The sequence below is a fragment of the Cnephaeus nilssonii genome (genome assembly GCF_951640355.1).
Source record: "Cnephaeus nilssonii genome assembly, chromosome: 9".
Lineage (NCBI taxonomy): Eukaryota > Metazoa > Chordata > Mammalia > Chiroptera > Vespertilionidae > Cnephaeus > Cnephaeus nilssonii.
Genome location: NC_137080.1, coordinates 5430134 through 5451939, shown reverse-complemented (window position 1 = coordinate 5451939; position 21806 = coordinate 5430134). Strand labels below are relative to the sequence as shown.

General features: G+C 44.5%; 1 protein-coding gene across 3 annotated transcripts in view; it reads left to right on the top strand.

Moving 5' to 3' along the window:
- ARID1B (AT-rich interaction domain 1B) overlaps positions 1-21806 on the top strand; it is a 356868-nt gene that overhangs the window by 128089 nt on the left and 206973 nt on the right. For all 3 annotated transcript variants that reach the window (XM_079780169.1, XM_079780170.1, XM_079780171.1), the window contains exon 4: positions 5652-5762. In XM_079780169.1, coding sequence (XP_079636295.1) covers positions 5652-5762 — 111 coding nt within the window. The remainder of the gene's footprint in view (positions 1-5651; positions 5763-21806) is intronic.

Sequence of the window (21806 nt, the reverse complement as noted above, 5' to 3'; positions counted from 1 at the left end):
TGGTGCAGGAAATTCATACACGGGGCGGGGGGTCCCCTCAGCCCAGCCTGCACCCTTTCCAATCCCGGACCTCTCGGGGGATGTCCGACTGCCGGTTTAGGCCCGAGTTGGACATCCCTCTTACAATCCAGGACTGCTGGCTCCTAACTGCTCACCTGCCTGCCTAATTGCCCCTAACTGCCCCCCCCCCCCCCCCCGCCACCAGCCTGATCACCCCTAACCACCTCTACCTGCTGGCCTGATCACCCCTAACTGTCCCCCCTGCTGGCCTGGTTGTCCCCAACTGCCCCCCCCTGGCTGTCCTGGTCATCCCCAACTGCCCCCCCTTCTGCTGGCCTGGTTGCCCCCAACTGGTCCCTCCTTACTGCCCCTCCCCCCCCACCGGCCTGGTCACCCCCCCCCCCCCCCCACTGGCTTTCAATAGATCGCAGTGAGGGAGCTGCTCTGCTACATAGGAAACCCCGACCCAGAAGCAGGCCGTCTACGAATGGTTTAGCACCAGGGCTGGTGGGGGCCGGCCTGGGGGAGCAGCTGCGGGAGGTTGGCTGTGGAAGCACACTGACCACCAGGGGACAGCTCCTGTGTTGCGCTTCTGCCCCCTGGTGGTCATTGTGCGTCATAGCGACTGGTTGACCTGTCGTTCCGGTTTTTCGGTTGTAACGCTCGCTTAGGCTTTTATATATATATAGACTAGACACCTGGTGTACGAAATTCATACGCTGGGGGTAGGGGAGTCCCTCAGCCCAGCCTGCACCCTCTCGCAATCGGGGACCTCTCGGGGGATGTCCGACTGCCAGTTTAGGCCCAATCCTGCAGGGGATCCTTGCGGGATCGGGCCTAAACCGGCAGTCGGACATCCCTCTCGCAATCTGGGACCGCTGGCTCCTAACCGCTGGCCTGCCTGCCTGCCTGATTGCCCCTAACCACTTTGCTTGCCTGCCTCATTGCTCTTAACCACTCGTCTGACTGCCTAATCACCCCTAACCACTCGCCTTCCTGCCTGATTGCCCCTAACCACTCTGCCTGCCTGCCTGATCGCCCCTAACTGCCTCTGCCTCTGCCTCGGCCCCCGCCTCTGCAGCTTCATCCTGAATGACGTCCGGAAGATCGTTCGGCTGTCCGGTCTAATTAGCATAATACACTTTTATTATTATAGATAATCTGGTAGTTAGAAATACAGGCTTTGTCAAACTTATCAATTATTTTGGCCAAGAACATTTCATTGCTGGCTTGTTCATGAGGAGGTATACAATGTCTTGACTTTTCTCTCTTTCATGGCACTACTGATCATTGCTATAGTCTTTTCCCTCTTAATTTCCAGGATATTTTTTACTGCATTCTTTTGCCGTAAGACTGCCAGTAACAAACAACAAAATGTGTTTTGTAGCACATTGCTACCAGGCAATGTAGCTGTTAACATGATAAATATTCTTGGACGTGAGCCCAAGTTTTGTTCAGTTTTATGTGTTTATCCTCATACATTTACTTTGTATTGCTGTGTCTGGTTCTAAGTGTGAGCTCTGAGAAGTCACTCAGTCAGTCATTCACCGGGTTCTTATTGAGTGCTCCGCATGGAACCCACGAGGAAGTAAGAATCTCATTCAGGAGACACACAAACAAATAGTTAAAACACAGCATCGCAAGTTCGTTCAGAGGGCTGAGCTGAAGTCGGCAGGAGGTGGTTTTGTGTGATGGTGGAGTTCATTTCTCCCGGGATCTTGAGGACAGCCAGATGCTTTGCAGATGCAGAGGGAAGGACATCCACGTGGGACTGAGACAGACAGAGAGCCACACATGCAGACACGTGGCCCTATGGGAGCCCCTGAGCAGTCAGTGGGTGAAGCCAGGGACCTGCAGTGCCCCACGAGAGGCCAGGTGCAGCTGGAGGGTATTTGATGAGCTGCTCTGTACCAGACCAAGGACTGAGCTTCATTGTGCGAGCACGGAGGAGGAGGCCTCGGCCACGCAGTGCACCATGCCATCCGTGGTTTAGCATGTCAGCTGTGCGAACGTGTGGGCCAGCGAGTGTGACACAAAGTGGCCAGTGAAGGTGCTGGCAGTTGGAGAGGGGAAGGGGATGGACTTGGCAGTGATTGGGGTTTGGTGAAGCATCAGATGGGTGTGGCTGGTGCAGGAGATCAGGTGTAAGGACAGTCAGGAGAGGCATTTCTGGACTTGATGAGTGGTGGGGCTCTACCTACAGTAGGGAGGTTCAAAGTGTGGTGAAAGTACATGGGACTGGAAGTAGAGATTGGGAAGTCATCACCCTCTGGGGTCAGCGTGCAGTCCTGGGCTAAAGTCTGAGGGACCCAGCTTTCGAGGCGCAGACAGACAGAGGAGGCAGCAGCGGAGCCTCGCGTGAACGTCATCTGTGATTATGCTGGGACACTTCTTACTAACCGTGCACAGAATAAACGGAGATAAAGCGCAGGTGCGCATCACCGGCCATGCCCTGGCGGAGGAGGCGGAGGGGCGGAGGAGGCGGAGGGGCAGGGGATGCCGAGGGGCGGAGGAGGCGGAGGAGGCGGAGGGGCGGAGGAGGCGGAGGAGGCCAAGAGGCGGAGGAGCTCGGGGGCCCCTGGCCGCAGGCGCTGCTGCCTCTGTAATGGCTCATGTGAAACAGACGCTGCATGCTACTTTCACTTCTCTGAAAAGGGAAAATTCTCTTCTGATTTTTTCTGTTAGCAAAAACAGGTGCCGTTGTAGATCTTTTCTAAAAGTGAAGTGGCGTGAAGCGAACTCGGGAGAAGTTACCCAGAGTGATACTCTGTTAGAGGCACAGCTTTGTGTGCGCGTGGCAGGTGGCCGTCATGGTGTGTGTGCAAACCAGGCACAGGCCAGTGTGCTCTGTGTGAGCTTTAAGGAGCAAGGCTGGAGTGATGCTCCAACCCTGGGCGCTGTGCTCGTAGACTGTGATGCTGACATGGCCCTCTTATTGTTGTTAAATTAATTACTCTCTTTACTCTTCCTGAACTGAAAATGAGCGCGTGCCAGAAAGCGAAAATGCACGGAGGGGGAAAGCTCAGTTTGTTAGGAGGTAGAACTCCCGTCTTTGCTAAAGCAGCCAGGCACAGACTTTCTGGTCCCGTGGAAGTCACATGGAGATGATGATTGCCTTCCTTCAAAACTGGGCACCTTTCTGGATGTTCTCTCAGTGAAATTAATGCTCATGTTCAAACGTAACATTGAGGCGGAACAAGTTTCATTTTCAGCGATTCTCACTGTCCCCCCCCCCCCCCCCAACTGTATTTAATAATGGGAAGCCTCCTGTGGTTAGGAGACTTTGGTGGAATCTACTTAGTTTGAACTTTTAAAGCCGTAAAATTCTCTGATAGCTCAGTCTGTTAAGTGTTGCTTATTTTACAGCGGACAGCTTCTAAATTGAAATGTGTATTCACTATAGTTGTAATGGTCTTTTTCAACTTTAAAAATAATCAGTTCATTCAGCTACAAAAGAAAATACAAAGAAATTTCGAAGGCTAATAACCAGCACGGGCACATGAGTCTGTTCCCGTTCCTTAAAGGAAGATGACTAGCATCAGTGTCCGAAAGCCGTGAATGTGTGTGCGTGAGGAGCAGGCGCCCGCTCATTTGTTTGCCTTTTGTGAGCCTGTCCCGCACCTCTGTGGGGTTTGTAACAGGGTGAAGGCCCTGCCTGAATGGAGGCCCTGTGCCCTGCTTGATTGGAAATCCTCCCTGTTAATCTAAAGGCCCCGCGGGGCACCCAGCTGGAAGCCCGTGTGACCAGTGGACGTCTGGGATCTGGAAGAAACTTGGTGTTGGGGGAAGGGGCCGGGAGAGGGGCGATCATCTTTCCGCCTTGGCTTTTGTCCCCTGCAGCCTACTCGTTACCCTCTGCTGGCAGCCGGATGGGAGAGCTACCCTTCTAAGTACCCTTGGGTGGCGTGTGCTCACCTGTCTTTTAAGTACCCTTGGATGGCGTGTGCTCACCTGTCTTTTACAGGTGAAAAACCTGGACAACTTGGGTTTAATTCCCTCACAGAGTGTACTGCTGACAGGGCATTGTGCATTACTGTTAGAGGTTAGCTATCTTGATTAATTATGTCTGTGGATTTATTTAAAGGGAAGAAGGGCTGCTTGGGAAATGCTGCTTGGCCTGCCCTTCACAGAGCCTGTTTAAAGGCAGGCTGCACCAACACTTGGCTGGTTAAATCTAGTTCGTGCAGCTTGTGTGCTTTGTAGTATCAGCTATTGGTCCAAAGTTTCTTGGCTTAGGAAGCCGTGTCATTTTAAGTGCATTACTGTATGAGAAAGGGGTGGGGCAGCAAAAGCTTTTTATGGGGTTTCGCCTAATAAACCTTAATTTTTAAATAAAGATTAATTTTTGAAGTATTATTTTGAGGATTTAACAGGAGAACTAGAACGTCATATTTCTTTAATTCTAACACATTTAAACTGACAGGAAAAGGGAGAGAACTTCATTTTTAAGTGATATTTTCTCCTTCCCCCCTCTTCAATCAGAAACTGGTTCTTTGCCGAAACCGGTTTGGCTCAGTGGTAGAGCGTCGGGTCTGCGGACTGAAAGGTCCCAGGTTCGATTCCGGTCAAGGGCATGTACCTTGGTTGGGGGCACATCCCCAGTAGGGGGTGTGCAGGAGGCAGCTGGTCGATGTTTCTCTCTCATCGATGTTTCTGGCTCTCTGTCCCTCTCCCTTCCTCTCTGAAAAAAAAAAATCAATAAAATATATTTTTTAAAAAAGAAACTGGTTCTTCGACTTTGAGTGCCAATTAAGGCCTGCTGTAATAAGTGTTTCGCATTCCGTCCTGCTGCTGGGCTCCAGGTGCCAGCGGCGCAGCGTAGCTGAGCGGGCACAGTAAGCAGCCAGAGGCCTGGTGCTAGTAAGTTCGGGGTGGCGTGGCACTTGGTTTATATAATATCACTCCAGCCCAGTGCTGAGGCCTCGCGGAACGCATCCTGGAAAAGTTCCACAGGATGCCAGAAAGGCCATGTTAATGATAAGTTCCTGGTACCTCAGCAGGTTTCGGGGGCGTGTTTGGTTCCCCACTGCTGTTTTATTCTTTATTGTGGTTCTCTGGAGACGGTGCCACGTGAACATAGGAATTGTAAGCGCTGTGTTTATTGGTTTTTGTAGAATCCCCAGGATACTGTGAGCTTAATAATTAGGTTGTTTTGTGGGTTATTGAGAGGGCATATTAAAAGCCAGTTGATAATAAAGTTTTCATTAATTATTTTAACATTTTCAAGGTAATATTAAAGGCAGTTCAACCAAAATCAGAGTCAAACATTACCATCAAAATCAGAATTACACAGGAAAATAGCTTCTGGTTTGCTTTGTTTTGGAAAGAAGTTGGTTATAGCTGCCCTCCTCCAACCTTTACTGACTGGTCATCTTCCTGCAAAACTCAAATACGGTCTTTGGTTCACATGGTCTCATAATAAATTTAGTTCTTAATGATATGTATATGTTTGTGCTCTTGACAATTCACTGCCTTTTTTGTTTTTACTTTTGATATAAAGTACTAAGAAAAGAAAGCTGTAACATTTTATGCCTGCTTAAAGGTAACAGGAGTTGATAGTCTGTGATAAACCTTTGCTTCATTTTGGTTACGGAAGAAGCTTATAACGCATTGCGGTATTTATGAAGTGCTTTCTGTTTGTGTTTGTTTAGGACATGTCTCAGGAAGGCTATGGAACTAGGTCTCAACCTCCTCTGGCTCCTGGGAAACCTAACCATGAAGACTTGAACCTGATTCAGCAAGAAAGGCCATCAAGTTTACCAGTAAGACATTAATGTGCTGATTTGGAAATGTCAGGGGTTAAAGATTTTTTTAAAAAGCTGTTGTTTTTGTTTGTTCTACTTTATATTAAGGCTTAGAAGAGAAGTTTCTAGATTTCAGATATATTTGCGATTTTTTTAAGGGCTTTATTCTTAGGAGCTGTGTAGGCCTAAGAAGAAATCTGGAGAAGTCTGTTTCATTGCACGTGTCTCAGTGCAGTTGGAAGGTTCTATTGCTGCTGGGTTTTGTGGCGGAAAAGTGTTTGTGTGGTGTGGCTGCCCTTGGTACACCTGTTGCTCTCTGGTCACAGTACAGACCTGAGGGAGGTTTTATAAGAGCTCAATATTGAGGAGTTCCCACTAGGCAGAGGGTATAAATGATGAGATAAAGCATCTGGTGGTGGTTTGAATTTCTTCAGGGACTTTATATAATGAGAAATCACCCAGTCTTTTTTACCCAAAAGAAAGTATTTTAGTTTAAAATTGGAAAAAGCAGCATATAAGTATTTCTACCAGCAAATACTGTATGGTGGCTGACATACAGATCGACTAGAGTAGAGGCTGTGTTCTAGGGTATAATGCTGATGCTCATAAATAGTTCATCTGTGCTTAATTTGCTTTTTTAATAAACAGCCTTTTTTAAATGAGGTTTTCCTTATAAACTAAAATAATACATCTGTGCAAAATTTTATATTTTCTTGTTAAAATGTTTTGGTTTGAAGAATTATTGTTATTGCTTAATCTCTATTAAGAAATTTTATTTCAGGTGGGAGTTCAGGTTAACCACAATATTAAATATGTTTACATTAAGTACGATTTATTATATTGCTTCTGAACATTGAGAACAGCATTGGTAATGAATGAAACACATGGCATTTGGCAGGCATACCATGCCCATTTTCCATGTACACGTAGCCCTAGGGAAGAAGGTAAGTGATGGCGACAGGGTGTCCAGGATCTCTAAATCTGATGCACATGTGTTTGAAACCCTAATTTTACAGCTTTTATTTCTATGGTGGGTGGCATTTATTGTGGCATGTTTTTAGTCACCGTGGCGTATTTATTATATAGTTACTTGGTTTTTGAAGGAATGAGGAAGGTGATGGATTCTGTGTTTTATCCTATAAGCTTTTTTCTTTATCAGATAAACCACAGGTTTGGAGAGCATGTAGTGTGTGTGTGTGTGCGTGTGTGCTCATGTGTGCGTGCGCACGCACTGTTGATAAATGGAGCGTTGGCTGAGTATTTGGAAATTGGCTCCTGGTTTAAGGAATTTGACTCCTGGGAAGCAGATGGACAGTGAATTCCACTTCCTTCCTCCCGCCAGTTTTCAAGTCTTTTCAGAGAAGCTGACTTGGTAGGTTTGTCCCTGGTTGGTGATACCCACTGATACGCAGGTCAGAGACTTGGTTGTGTATGGGTGCAGGTGTTGTGTAGCTGTAACAATAGTTTCAGTGTTCTGCTTTCCTCACATCCGCCGGGACTGTGGGAGCACCAGGGGCTGTGCTGCTCCTCCGGCCCGATGGGAATGGGAGCCGGCCTTCGGCTAACTCCTGCAGACCTCGGGCGGGATGCAGCGTGGGAGTCCCAGAGAACCGCCGAAGGAGCCTGCTCTGGGTGGTGCTTTGAGTTGACTACTGTTGGTAAAGCAGCTAAAAGTATTTCAGGAAGTAAGTCAATATGTTCATCAATAGTTTAAGTTTTTCTGAATTACTCTATTTGTATAAGTATCATATAATGGCTTGTTTTCTTTCTTAAGTGTTAAGTGTTGCCCTAGTTGGTATTTCCCTTCTTCTTTTTTTTTTTTTTGGTAACTCACAGATAACTAAGATGCTGCTTGACTTAATAACATTTCAGTGATCTTTTTTAGAGAGCAAAGTTTTCAAGTTTTATGGTGAGTTTATAGAAGTACCATACCGGTCACTGAATGAAGGACTAAGTATATAGATCAGTTGGTGTACCTAGCCCCTTGCCCCCATCTGCGAAGATGAAAACTGGCTTTATTTAAATGAATTTTAGCACGCCACATATTTTTCCAACAGACTCTGTTTATGTAGAAAGTTTCTAAATGAAGTTTACAAATATGTTTTTATTTATGTGGATACATTGATGTACACAATGAAGGTAATTATAGTTTGGGGGAAAGATTTGTTGGTATTCAGTACGGATCTAATATCACATATTTTTAGTGTTACATTTATTATTAAGTATTTTAGTTCTCCAACTTGGCTAAGTAGATCCTATCGGTGCTGTGAAACTATACTTGTTATCTTATCTGAATTTCCTATGGAGTCTTTTGTAGATTTATGCTGTGTTTTTTCTTTTCAAATGTCGGTGATATGTATTTTGTCTTTTTACTTAAGGTAAAAGGTAACCCATCACATTTGTAATCTCTAGCTTTGTAATTTGGAACTAAGGAAATTGTGGTCTTATCTGTGTATTTTTAAACTGTGGCACAGTGATTCTAATGCGTAGTTAGTAAGTCTTATCATTACAAATGTGACTACAAGGAACCTTTTTGCTTATATTGAGGTGGATTTTGTAACGTTTTTCTGCATCGTGATGTTTACTTCAGCATGTGTTTGTTCCACAGTTAACTTCCCATTACAAAAAGTCAGGACCTTTCCAGCATCCTTTTGCCAGATCTATAATTTGATGCTTTAGTGAGCTGTCCTCTCACCATTGTTCCAACTGGTATTTGTCTGTATTTGCACATCGTTAAATTCTTGGTGATCTTCAGTAGCTAATGCAGTGTTTCCCAGCTGACTTAGGTCTTCAGATCATCCACACAAAGCAAATGACTGATAAATTAATACTTGTCCTCTTGTTGCCCTGGGGCATGACCAGTAATATTTGCTTTTCACTTAATGCACTCAGACCTAATCTCAGAACAAATCTTCCTTAATAATGTCCACTTATTTCTGTACCTCTTAATCATACAGCTTTTTCCCTGTTGAGATACATTAGCTTACATACCTTTTGTATTACCATTATTGACAATCTTAGCATATAACATGTGATGTTGAATTAGTTTGAGACTGGCCCAAGTGACTCAGTTGGTTGGGCATTGTCCGGTGCACCGAAGGGTTGCCTGTTAGATTCCTGGGCACATATACCCAGGTTGGGCACATAGACCCAGGTTGCATGTTCTGCCCCCGGTCAGGGCAGGTATGAAGGTCAACTGATCAATGTTTCTCTCTCTCTCTCTCTCTCTCTCTCTCTCTCTCTCTCTCTCTCTCTCTCTCCCCCCCCTCCCCCTCCCCCTCCCTCTCTCTCCCTCCCTCCCTCCCTCCCTCCCTCCCTCCCTTCCCTGTCTTCTTCCCACCCTCTCTCTCCCTTCTTCTCTCTAAGCATGTCCTTGATTAAGTATTAAAAAAATTAGTTTGAAGAACTCTGTCTCCTTGTAATATTATCACTTAGAAAATTAGAGCATATTCTATAGTTTTTTCCTACCTCTAATATTGATATGAAATGAAGCCAGAATTTTTACATGAAATAAACAGTGGAAAGTCTAAAAAATGCTATAAATTTAATTCTTTTATTTTATAAACATTGAGTATATCTCAATTTACATTCTAAGATAACCCCCAAAATGTGATGCAGTGCACTTTTTGTTGAGTCTTTTGTTATATTTCATCTTTTGTGGCATTTACTATTTATCTTTTTATTGTAGTTATTTTTATAGCTGTCTTGGTCCCTATTAGACTAGGATCTTTTTTGAACATTTATGTTTCATGCAGTAGGTATTTTCCTAATAGTTGATGTGAAAACTTGTAAGTACACTAGAGGCTCAGTGCACGAATTCGTGCACTGGTGGGGACCCTTGGGGTGGCCTGTGGAGATTGGGCTGAAACCCACAGTCCAATGTTGCCTGCAGCTCCTACCTGCCGCTCCCGCTCATCCTGGCCCCACTTCACCTTCTGCGGGCTCGTGCCCAATCAGTCCCAATTGGGAGAGGCTTGCGCCGCAGCAGCGCTCACCAGCCATGAGCCCTGCATCGGGCGCCCTCCCAAGGGGAGTGGCCTGCAGGATCTGGCTGAAACCGGCTCTCCGAATCCCCCGAGGGGTCCCGGATTGTGAGAGGGCGCAGGCCAGGCCAAGGAACCCCACAGTGCACAATCGGGGCCGGGGAGGGACGACGGGACGGCTCCAGGGCATGTCCCGCCCCATCTCACCCAGTCCCGATCAGCCGGACCCCAGCAGCAAGCTAACCTACCAGTCGGAACATCTGCCCCCTGGTGGTCAGTGCACGTCATAGTGAATGGTCGACCAGTCGACTATCTGCCCCCTGGTGATCAGTGCACGTCATAGCGAGCGGTTGAGCAGCTTTAGCATATCATTAGCATTTTACCCTTTGATTGGTTGAACAGTCGACCGGTCACCGGATGACTGGACACTTAGCATATTAGGCTTTTATTACATAGGATTCTTAAACAGTTTCAGCATTTTCTTTTAATTGCTTACGGGATCTTTTCCCAGGTGCTGAACTGACAGCAGGCAAGCCTGTGTGTGTCTGTGTCACGGGCACACAGTGCTCGTCAGAGTGTGACGCTGTGTTGCAGGGGGTCTTATTCTTACAGACATTTTCTTTCATCATAAAATTGCAGCTGAGTTTTACCTTGGACTTCAAGCTTTAAGAGAAGTGGGCACTTTTGGATAATGACACTAAAAGGAGTTTAACATCTCCTTAGTAATATATGTTTTTTAATTAAAAAAGAAATGGACAGAAGCAGTAATGATAATTTCAGTAAATATAGTACATATAGATACATTGTTAATAAAATATTTATAAATGTGCACAAAGAAGTAAACGAAAAAGCTCTGATTTTTCTTCCTTGTCTAAGCAAATAGGCTTTCTCCTCCAGGGACCTGAGTTGTTAAATATTCCTCAGTTGAGAAATAACTATTTGCTTCATTCTTCAGAAGAGGCCTGCACCAGTTGCATTTCAGATGGGCCCGTTATTCTGTTTACCGAAGACACCAATCTGATCAGTCATGTCCTCACAGCCTCTGAAAGGGCCCACCAGGTCATTAAAAAGCTCTGTGTGGCCCTTTCTTCCTTAAATAAGAATAGTTAAAGAGGTTGGCATGGAAAGGATTTGCTCTTTCCCAGTTTAGTTAAAAAACCCTAACTGTCCTGTGGAATTGTGCTTATGGCAATTTTGTTGAGTTTGCAATTAGAAGGAAATATTGAGGTGGAGATAAAAACGTATGTTTTTTGCCCCTCTGTGAAAGGAAGGAGGTAGTAAATGCTGGTTGTTCTTTGAAACAGAGGGTGTTAAACAGGATATTGGAAGCCTAAAAGAGAATTATTGGAAAATGTTATTACGAAGCATATTCTTTGGGGGTTAAGTATTAGCAACAGAGCATCAAGGATCTGCCTTAACGGAAAAAGAAGACTCTATGTATGTTTGTGTTTTTAGTCTTTGATGACATTTATGTTGAGTAGGGGTGAAAGGTCATGCACCATGTAGAATATTGATGATATGTTAATAGGGACATTTTAAGCATATAGATTTGATAGTACAGTTCCTGTGAACAGTTGAAAATTACTGGAAAAAGCTAGGTGAAATGTTTTTTTAATTGGCTTTTGCTTTTACTGTGTTATCAATTCAACTAGAAATATGAATTGTGACAATGATTTTAATCTGTTAGTTGGTAGAGTCCTTCAAAAATTAAGATCTACCAGGTTAGAATTAGATACTTGGCTGTGGAATGAACTCTTTCCAGACTTTTAAAAATTTGTACGTTTAACTTGATTTCAGTGTTGTCACTCAGAGGTTAAGAATGTACCCACCTTTGTTGATTAGTCCTTCTCATATCAGTCTGAACATTTAAAAAATTATAAGCTAATAAAAGAGAAATCTAATCTGTTGTCACCTTATCTCAGTGTTCAAGCATTGATAATGTCTGTGTGCAGCTGAAGACTTGAGCCATTGTTATCTGTGTTCTCTGATGTTATCAGAATGTATTGAGGTTAGTTATGGAACCGTGAGCCCCCTGTGAGGGAGCAGGGGTTGTCTGAAGGATGGTGCCTGGTCAGGGAGAGTGTTTGCAGCCATAGCACCCCTGGCATAGTCTTAAAATGGAAGGTACGGCCATGTTTTGATATCTTGGAGGAGTTTTCAACAGAACACACACTATTTCTGTTTTTTACCTAGGATTTACCATGTCCTTCAGTGTAATATTGGTCACTGGCCTACTCAATATGGAGACATCAGTTCTTTCTGGCTTAAGATGGAAACAAACACATAATTAGGAAAAGGGATAGTGACTGATAAATGTTTAGTTTCCGACATGGATTGTTTCTTTAAGATGTTTTATAATTTTGTCCCCCAGAATATTGTTGTGATACTCGTAGTCATGTTGAAAAAGAGGATAATACTTGAACAAGATAAGAAATAGTAGGAAGTGAGAAGGTGTGCTTCTCCCTCTTTCAAAAAAATCCTCCACTTAGATATTTGTTCTGTAAATGAATATTCAGTAACACCTCACCAGTTTGGATTTCTTCCAGGTAAAAGCAGGCCAAATAAATGGAAAGTTTGAATAAATTAATATTTAAAAAGCACTATAGTTTGCTTTTAAATAACTCAAATGTTTGTGTACAAAGTGTTTCTAAATTGAGATCTTCAGTCCTGTTGAAATAAATGGGTAATTCTAAATTCATTATAGCTGAGATATTTGCTTAGTGGCAGTGTGTTATTTTTAAAAATTCATTAAGTTTTAAAAAATACACCTGTAACTGAGCATATACCCTGCAAACTTTTTCACATAAATTCTGAAGATTTGCATTTAAATACAGCAGAAATGAATTTCAACCCATTTTGTGGGACTGTCAATTCCAAAAACAATTAATGAAGGAGTTCTATAAAAAATAGGCAGTAGGCAGAAGTGAAAGTCAGGCTGAACCCTAACTGATGTGCAGGATATTGGATTTGACAATAGAAGGATAACTGGTCTGTAGGTTGATAAATGAGGCTCCTTCAGTAGGGATGATGGTGCACATACTCCTGGCTGATAGAAAAGTGGGCGTACCGCGTTTCCCATAACAAGTGAGGACAGCAAGTTTTGACCCAGCTTGCTGCTCTGACCGACCTGGAGCCCTGGGGCCTTCTCAGTGGCCCCACAGGCCGGGCTGCAGGCGACCTCCAGGTCTGCTAGCGCAGGATCACTGCGGACACAAGCCTCTCGGAAAGCGGGGAGAGCAGCAGTGTTGGCTTTTTTAATACAAACCACAAATAGCAGTGTGTGTGAGGAGTTCTCACGTCTGGGTGTGGAGGCTTGGCTAGGAGAATTTGTCAGCAGCCTAGCTCATTTATGTTTTAACTTTAGTATTTTTATGCAAGAATGAAAACCCACCGATGTTCAGGAATAGCTTTCCTCGTTCTAACCTGCTGTTTCTGTTCCTACAAACAGCAGTTCTTGGCATGCTGAGCCAGGCAGCCTCCTTCCCCTTCCCCAGGTGAGTGTCCCTCCTCGGCACTGGTGCCAGCGGGGCACAGGGCTTCCCCCAGTTGCGCCGGCTTGGCGGGTGAAGGCCTCGAGTGCACTTACTGTAGATGACCCACGTTAGGTGGGAGATAGGTCTTAGTGCACGGTGGCCGCTTTGTAGGTAACTGAAGGCACACATCTGTCTGGTATAACGAGAGATATATAACCAGCAGGAGCTCAGAGGAGCATCTGTGGACTGGTTAATTGCGTTTATTTTTCTTTCGACTGGAAGTAACTATTTTTAATATTAACTGCCACTTTAGAAGCTCAGAGGCCATTGAAAGCAAACTGGTAGGCTAAAAATGTCAAGATCTGTGGAATAGTTAGTGCTTCAGAACATGCACAGTCTGCCTCGTGGAGAGCCTGGGGGTTCTGGGGGTCTCCTCAAGTAGGGGCCCTTGGAGTTCAATCTCAAGCAGACACAAGGTTTCACCAGAGAGGAGGAGAGGGAAAAGGAAGCATTAGGCAGCAGCCCCACCCTGGGAATGCATACTAAGAAGACAGCTTTTTAAATAAACGCATACAAATATTTAAAGCAGATTTATTCTGAGGTTATAACCTGTGAACAATCCACATGCTCAATCACTGAAGAGTAGTTAAGAAAAATTTGTTCTGCTGATTCAATAGTCTGACCACTTTTGACCTATAAATGGCAATTTCACATCATGTTACCCAGTGGACTTTCAACCTCATGAAAGTTATTCCAATGAAAATAGGAAAAATCTGAAGACTATGCAGAAATAGAGAAAAGAATTCATGAAATAATGGCTGGTGAAATATAAGGAACAAAAATTCCATGTGTAATATAAATCCAGGCATGTAAAATAGGTTTCCATATTGACGAAGACTAAAAAGAAAACAGAAATGAGAGTAGTTGTAATAGAAAAGCAGAAGCAACAAGCATATTAAATATTCATGTTATTTTATTTATATATGTGTGTATATATAAATTTGTATGTAAACATGCACACATATGTATATATACACTTAAAGTGTGATGAACCTAAGTGTAGGTTACCTAAAATACTCAATTTTATCTAAGTCTGAAAGAAACATGTTAAGCTGTAACTCCAGAGGGAAAAGGAAATTCATTGATTTGATTCTTAAATGGAAATATCAAATAGCAGCTAACTGGCAGGGAGTGGTTTGCGTGCTCCATGCGTGGGCTCTAGGAGGAAAGGCCCAGAACACATATTTATTCCTGCTGTGGTCACAGTATCTGAATCCAAGAAGTGATGTGCTTAGTTACACCTGAAATAGCTTTGCAAATCTTGCCTTGGAGATTTGGGGGGATACTTCACTTTTTGTTCTTGGGTCTTTGGCAAGAGTTCCAGTTGTGTCACCTCTTCTGGACCTGGTTCCTGACTGACTGATAAATTGCAAGGCTCTAGTGAAAGCATCAGCTTGATGTGGCATCTTATCCCATAGAGCCCTGCTGGTGCACATGGTCAAAATGTGTTGTAACAGGCTCCTGGTGTGACAGCCCTGGACGCCTGGGGCATCTGAGGGCATCTATTCGAGTTGTATCAGTCAGGATAGTATTCTATAGTAAAAAGGAGCCCTTCAATCTCAGGGGCTTAAAACAACGCAAGTATATTCTTTGTTTTTGTTAGTGGACAACATAGTTTGGCAGAAGGGCAGTAACTCAAGGAATCAGACTCGCAGATCAGCCACTGTCTTAAACATTGACAGTCACTGTCCTGGAGGGAAACCAGCACTCCCCGGAGGGTCTTTCACTCATCTGAAAGCCATTCGTTACTCACAGGTCACTTGCAGAATTAGTCACAAAGTTCTGCCAATCATAAGAGTGTGGGAAGTGCAGTCCTACTGTGTGCTGGGAAGGCAGGGATCTGGAAATGCTGGACCAACATCATTAATGACTACAAGACTCTTCTTCCTGCATCGTTTATTGTTAACAGAGTCCTGAGATACTGAGGCGTGATGCTAGCAGTGCCTTCAAATACCGTCTCTGAAAAACAAAAAACTGTCGCTTTAGGAGAGGAAATAAATATATGTAGAGAAGGCTCTTACCTGAGAGCACCATTCCCTATTCTTCCCTCACAGTGTGGGATTTTAGAGGCGTCTCTATGGTTCTCATCTTTTTCTTTTGCCTTCTCTAAATTGTTGTAAAATAGCTGAATGGTCTTGTTTTCTTTTGTTTGGGTCAAGAAATTTTAGCTGAAAATTGTTACTGTGTGAAAGAAGATTATTGACTCAACAAGCCTTCAATTTTCCATGAATAACACTCCCACCCCCTGGCTTCAGGAACATGCCGTGCATGCATTCTATTTTAAAATACAGACTGTAATTTAAAACAGGCAGTTCGATGTCCCACTGAACTTTGTTTAAGCCTTGCATAAAAGGGGGAAAAGCTTTAAGCCACAAGAAAGTGACTACGCTTTCTCAACCACTTTTTTTTTCCATAATGCCGTCTATTTAAAAAATGCTTCCAGGTGTATTGTCTCTTTCCACAGGACCTGAATTTTATCCAGCGTTAGATTGTGATGTGTGTCTTTTCACTGTATTTCATTATCGGGCTATCGCTTGAATTCCTCAGTGTTCAGGGTAGTGTCCATTTGCAGGGGAGTCTATATCACGCATTTGTGCGTATGGCCCACATTCATGTGGGAGAACATGAACTCTGAAGTTCAATACATACATTTTAGCATTCACTGATTGATAGCTGTTTTTCTAGATTTAAATAGTGCCTGATTATTAAACTGGAATGACATAAATATTTAATTGTAAGACTATTTACTATTATATCATTATAAACATGATTAGATGGAAGTAGTTTATAGCACTTGCCTTTTTTCCCTCCTCACTGAACTGAAAATGACCAGCTTATAATGATTGTATGCAAGGAACGATGACTTTGTTTTGATAAAATCATATATTTTGACGTGGAGAGCTGTTCTAACGCTGATGCTGAATGGTAAACAGGCTACATCTCAGCCAAGGTTCTGGTCTTGAGCCATTCATGTGATTTCTCAGGACCTTTCGTGTCCTTCTCTGAAAGATGAATGTTAGAGTTAACAATCCCAGAGCATGTTGAAACTCCTAAGTGTTATGTTAAGGGCCTTTTAGTATGTAAGAAAAAAGTGCTGATAAGAACGACCCTCTGCCTTCAGGAGGAAGTTGAATGAGGGGGCGCAGCCAGCTCGGAATCCTTGGTGACGGCTCATGTAGCCCTTGGTGGTTTCCCGTTCTCCGGGCCCTTTGCCTTGGAACACCTGTGGGGATGTTGGGTGGCCTGTTGGAGTACACAGCCTTACCTGCAGGCCATGGGAGGCCCCGGGCCTTCCAGTGGACTCTCTAACACCTCAGAGATTACAGAGCCGCCCCCACCCCATGTATTTGAGATGTATTTGAGGGTAGGGAAGTCGAGAGAGAAGGAGAAAGGTTCACATGCAAAGCTGAGAAGTGCACTTGAGCATTGTGGGCACCTGCGCCGTCAGAGTCCCTGTATAACTTGGATCCCCCAAAACTGAACTATAGCTTACTGTCGACTGGAAGCCTTTTCGGTAACGTGAACAGTTGATTGACACAGATTTTGTATGTTACGTTCTACACTGTATTATTACAATGAGGTAAGCTAGGGACAAGGAAATGTTAAGACAAGCATACGGAAGAGACCATACATTTATAGTTTTATTTTTTGAAAAAAATGTCACGTATATGTGGGCCTGCACGGTTCAAACCCATGTTGTTCAAGGGTCAGCTGTACATATATCAGGTGTCTTTACGACCACCTGGTAAAGTGGGAGGTGGACAGACAGACGATAAGGAAGCAGCAGGACAGGAGCCAGTGGAGACAGCGTTCCCATCCGAGGTGTCGTGCACAGCCAGCTCCCATTGCTCGCTGTGGGGGGATGCTCCAGGGTTACTTTGCACCCTCTAAGCTCTGTGCTTCCTCAGCGGAGATTGGCCACGAGTGGAGATTCTAGCCCCCCAGAGACATGAAAACCGCCATTTGTTGTAATGAACCGAAGCCAGTTTCATGGATATTGTCCCCTGTGTTTCTACATTTTGTGTGTTTTTGTCTTTGAAGCTTACTGGCTTGATTTGGGTGGAGTGGTAGGCCGCAAGTCTTGCTTGTTATTTCACTCCTCTTTCTGCCAAAGCCCCAAATGGAGTGCATTGAGGCAGAGGCATAAGCGATATTAACCCACACGTAACCCTCCCTCTCAGGAGTCCAGAACGAGTGAGCCTGGTGACCTCTGAGTGACGGGCAGTCAGCAGGGTCCGGGCCCCAGCTGTAACTTTGAGCCTGGTACTCGTACTCTGTCTTTCTCAAAGATGTTCTGGTGTGAGTAGGGATCTTGGTCTGATTTCCCATGGTATGGGCGGTTGAGTGCAGTGAACCAGTTAGCACCCTCGGATAACCCTGTATGTATGTGCTTGGTCTTTTGTAATTACCTGTATCGAGGAAATTTGACTCTAAAATAGTAACACTTATTTTATATATAATAACTATTGGAACCATCTTAAAAAGCCTGGTTTCATAGAAATGAAAGTTTCAGCTAATTCACACTGGAAACCACTAGAAAAAGAAGAATCAATATGCCTGGAGTGAGGTCTTAGAGAACAGAGTAGGGATGAGGTGCACGGACTTTACAGACAGCACTGTCACCATCGGTTTTGCCCGCTCAGTGCCAGATCCCAGCCGGTTCATCTGCGTGTGATGCTTGAGACTTTCATGTCACCACGATGAGGGAATTGCGCCATGTTTTTTATTTGTGCAAAGCCTTCATTTCAAATGCCTTCATGTCAACCCAGAGGCAGGGGGCAACCTTCAAGGCCCTAGGTCACAGTTGAGGGTGAGTCACACTAATGAAGGTGATGACAGTGAGAATGCAGAGGAAAACAGTGTTGAAATGAAGGAAGGGATGAATGACAGATGCTTTTAAGGTTTTTAAGCTGAACGACCTGGAGGTGTGGTGCTGTTGGTGACCAACACCGGGAAATTGGTTTTGGGAGTTGGTTTAGGGAGGAAAGAATACCCAGAGATTTTATGAGATTAAAAAGCAAGTCCTGAATAACTGTGCTTGAATTCTGAAACTCCTAAAAGAAAGCAGTTCATTTTTGCTCCTAAAGCCTTCTTTTTTATAGAGTTCTTGATACAAGATTTAAAACATTGTCATAAGTAGGAATTGATGTTGAGAAAATGATCTCATTGCCTATAACTTTACATTTCATTTAAATTCTTGGAGATGATTTGAAGACTATTGTAGCAGAGTTTGTATAAACTCAGCAGATCGTACCAAGTGTTTCTTTTTTTTCTTTTTTTTTCTTTTAATTTCTTTATTGATTAAGGTGTCACATATTTGTCCTCATCCCCCCATTCCCATCCCACACCCCTCCCCTTGGATGCCCCAACCCTCTGTTGAACTTAAGCATTGGTTAGGCTCATATGCATGCACACAAGACCTTTGGTTGAACTCTCCCCCTCCCCTCACCCTCCTCTATCCTCCCTCTGAGGCCCGATAGTCCGATCGATGCCTCCGTGTTTCTGGTTCTGTTCTTGTTCATCAGTCTATGTTGTTCATCATTTCCCCTAGATGAGCGAAATCATGTGTCCCTAGAGATTGTGGTAGGCAGCAATCAGGCTTCTGCCCTATGCCTCCATCTTGGACCTTGTTTGTATAGTTAAGTCTTGATTGTTGTTGGTGTCACTGGGAGGAATTGTCCTCCAGGCCTATTGGCCGTGCGGGCCCTCTGTGTCTATAACGGAAGAGTTGCTGTGCGGGAGACACACCTATGTGCCGGGTCTTGGTGCCACAGGGCTTCGGCGCTCACTGCGTCTGCCTCTTGAATGTGTCCCTTATGGGAGTGGTTGAAATCTGGTGTCATCTCACACCGACCACTAGATGCCCTCGTTTCTGGGTCTCCAATGGAGTGTAGGTCAGCTACTGCCTGTGGCCCCTCAGCAGGAATTACAGCATCCCTTATATTCGTGACCTGTTTCGGTGTCTTCCCCTTTTGGCTGCCTCCCTATCGCTCAGCTTCCCCAATCTCCCTAGGTGGTCGCTCTTGATACCCCCCTTTGTGGGCTGAGTGCAAAGTCTTGGTGTTGTTAAGCCTTGATTGCTGTTGGTACACTGGGAGGATGTGACCTCCAGTCCAATTGGCTGTGAGGATCAGCTGTGTCTATGCCGGGAGACAGCCCCATTCAACTAGACTTGCAAAATTGTAAAAGCCTCTGTGTTCAGCTTGGATGGGGCGGAGTTACAGGGCGGAGCCTACCGCCTTGGCTTCCCGTCAGCCCCGCCCTATGAGGTTCCTGTGTCTCAGTGTCCCTCCGTACTCCCAGCAAACACCTCTGAGAGAAAAGTGCCCTGGAGTTTCGCGCGCTGCCAAACAGTCTAGTCTCTCCCCCAATGAATCTGGATTCCCAGATTCTCTCCCGGAACTGGGTTTCCGTGTAGTCAGAATTGGGGCTCACCTCAGTCTGGCGCTTTTGTCTCCTTCCCTCCAGGGCGACTCAGCGGCACAGTCAACAGCCCATCCTCCGCGCACAATCCCGTGCGCGCCTCCGGTGCTCTGCTCTTCGCCGCCTCTCTGCATCTCTGCCCCACAGCCCAGCTTTCCCCAGTATGAGCATGGCTTCCCCGGGTCTTTCCCGGAACTGGGGTTCAGTGCAGTTGGAACTGGGGTTCAGCACAGTCCGGAGCTTTTGTCTCCTTCCCGCTAGGGCAATCCAGCGGCACAGGCAACAGACCCTCCTCTGCGCACATTCCCGTGCGCGGCTCCGGCGCAGCTCCTCTGTGTCTCTGTCCCACAGCCCAGACTCCCCCAGCATGAGCCCGGCTTCCCAGGGTTTCGCCGGGCACTGGGGTTCAGTGCAGTCGGAGCTGGGGTTCAGCACAATCTGGCGCTTTTATCTCCTTCCCGCCAGAGAACGCCAGCCAGGCCGCCAGCCGCCCCTTCCTCTCCGGCTCCGGCTTCCCCGCACGCGCGCGGGCTCGTGTCTCCGCCCGTGTCTCCATACCTCAGGCTTTTACGGCTTCTCTGATTTTCCTTGTGGTTTTCTTTTTCCTTCTAATTGTGGGCATTTCAGTCAGCCAGCTTTCCTGTGGTTCTGGATGATGTCCGTTTTGACTTTTAGTTGTGTTTTTGATATTGTTGTGCCCGGCTGTAGGTTAGGTGTTTAACCTATGCCGCCATCTTGGTTTCCCGTACCAAGTGTTTCTAACTCTAGCTAGGAGTAGGACGAATGCAGTCTAAAGAAATATGAAACTATCTGTAGTTCCATTGGGATTCAGGTCTGGTCTCATTCTGTTTGCTTTTAGGATGGTGCATCTTAATATGTTCCTTGGGTAGGGACCGGTTTCTTTATATTGCTTTGTTCGGTTTACTCTTGAGTGACTTAGACTTTGTTCTTATACCAGTTCATTTTGGAGGAACATTCCTTAGTTAAATTTATCACATTATAATTTCTCCTTTTCTGAAACTTATTTTGAATTTATGTGTTTGCGAGTCTATTATACAAAGTGAATGTCTTTACTTTTTATTTCTTTTTTGAAGGTATGTGACTGTGGGAGGGGATGGAAAATAAGATTTTAATATGCTATTTTTTAAGAAATGATTTACCCCTTTGAGCACCATGATTTCCTAAGATACTTTTGAATCCAAACAGAGAACATGGGGTCTCAGGGAGATTACCATGAACTCTGCAGGGATAGTCTCTGTTTTTAAAAATCAGGCCTCTCCCCAGGTCCCCCCGGTTTTTAAAGCACTGTCATCTCCCTGCTCCATAAAGAGCAAAGGTTTAATATGAGTGAGTTCTTAATATGTGTGTATTTTTACACGTTTAATTTGATTCAGATTGTTAAGCTCTAGTTCCCAGATGTGGAAATAGAGACTTAAAAATGGTAGCAAACTTGCCTCAGAATTCAACAGACATGGAGTCAGAGTCCACCCATAGCTCAGTGACTAGAGCAGACCCCTCAGTGTGCTGTAACTTTCAGTTGTCAATCTAAGACTTTCTCTCCTTTTCAATTAAATCTTTTGCCAATTTTGATTAAAATCATTAGTGTCCTTGAATAAATACAAATGTGTTCAATTTCCCCAAGTGTTTTGCTGTTCATAGTTACTGCATTTATGTGTTCCTTAGCTAGCTGGCGTGCCTAAATGTGGACATTCTCAATTAAGGCACAAGATTTCATTTCACACAGAAAAATTCAATTACATTCAACAGTCATTTATTGATCACTTCCTTGTTTTTAAAATTTTATATTAGATGTCAGAATAAAATAATAACATTTGAGTTATTTCACTAACTTGTTAGTGTTTGTTCTTTCCTATAGTACATTTCAGCAGTAAGAAATCAAGCAGGAAAACATACCTGCATTGAGGATGCCTGATAATTAAAATACTTTAACATATTTTCTTATTTAATCTTCAGATAATCATCTATGGAACCTGCAGAGTTCATACTTCCAGCATGTGTAATTTCACAGAAATGTTTTGTCCTTTCGCGGAAGTCTTGAGTATCTGAAAGCATCAGAACAGTGATGGCTGTATCAAAGCCACGCTAGCCTTTCCCACAGGACG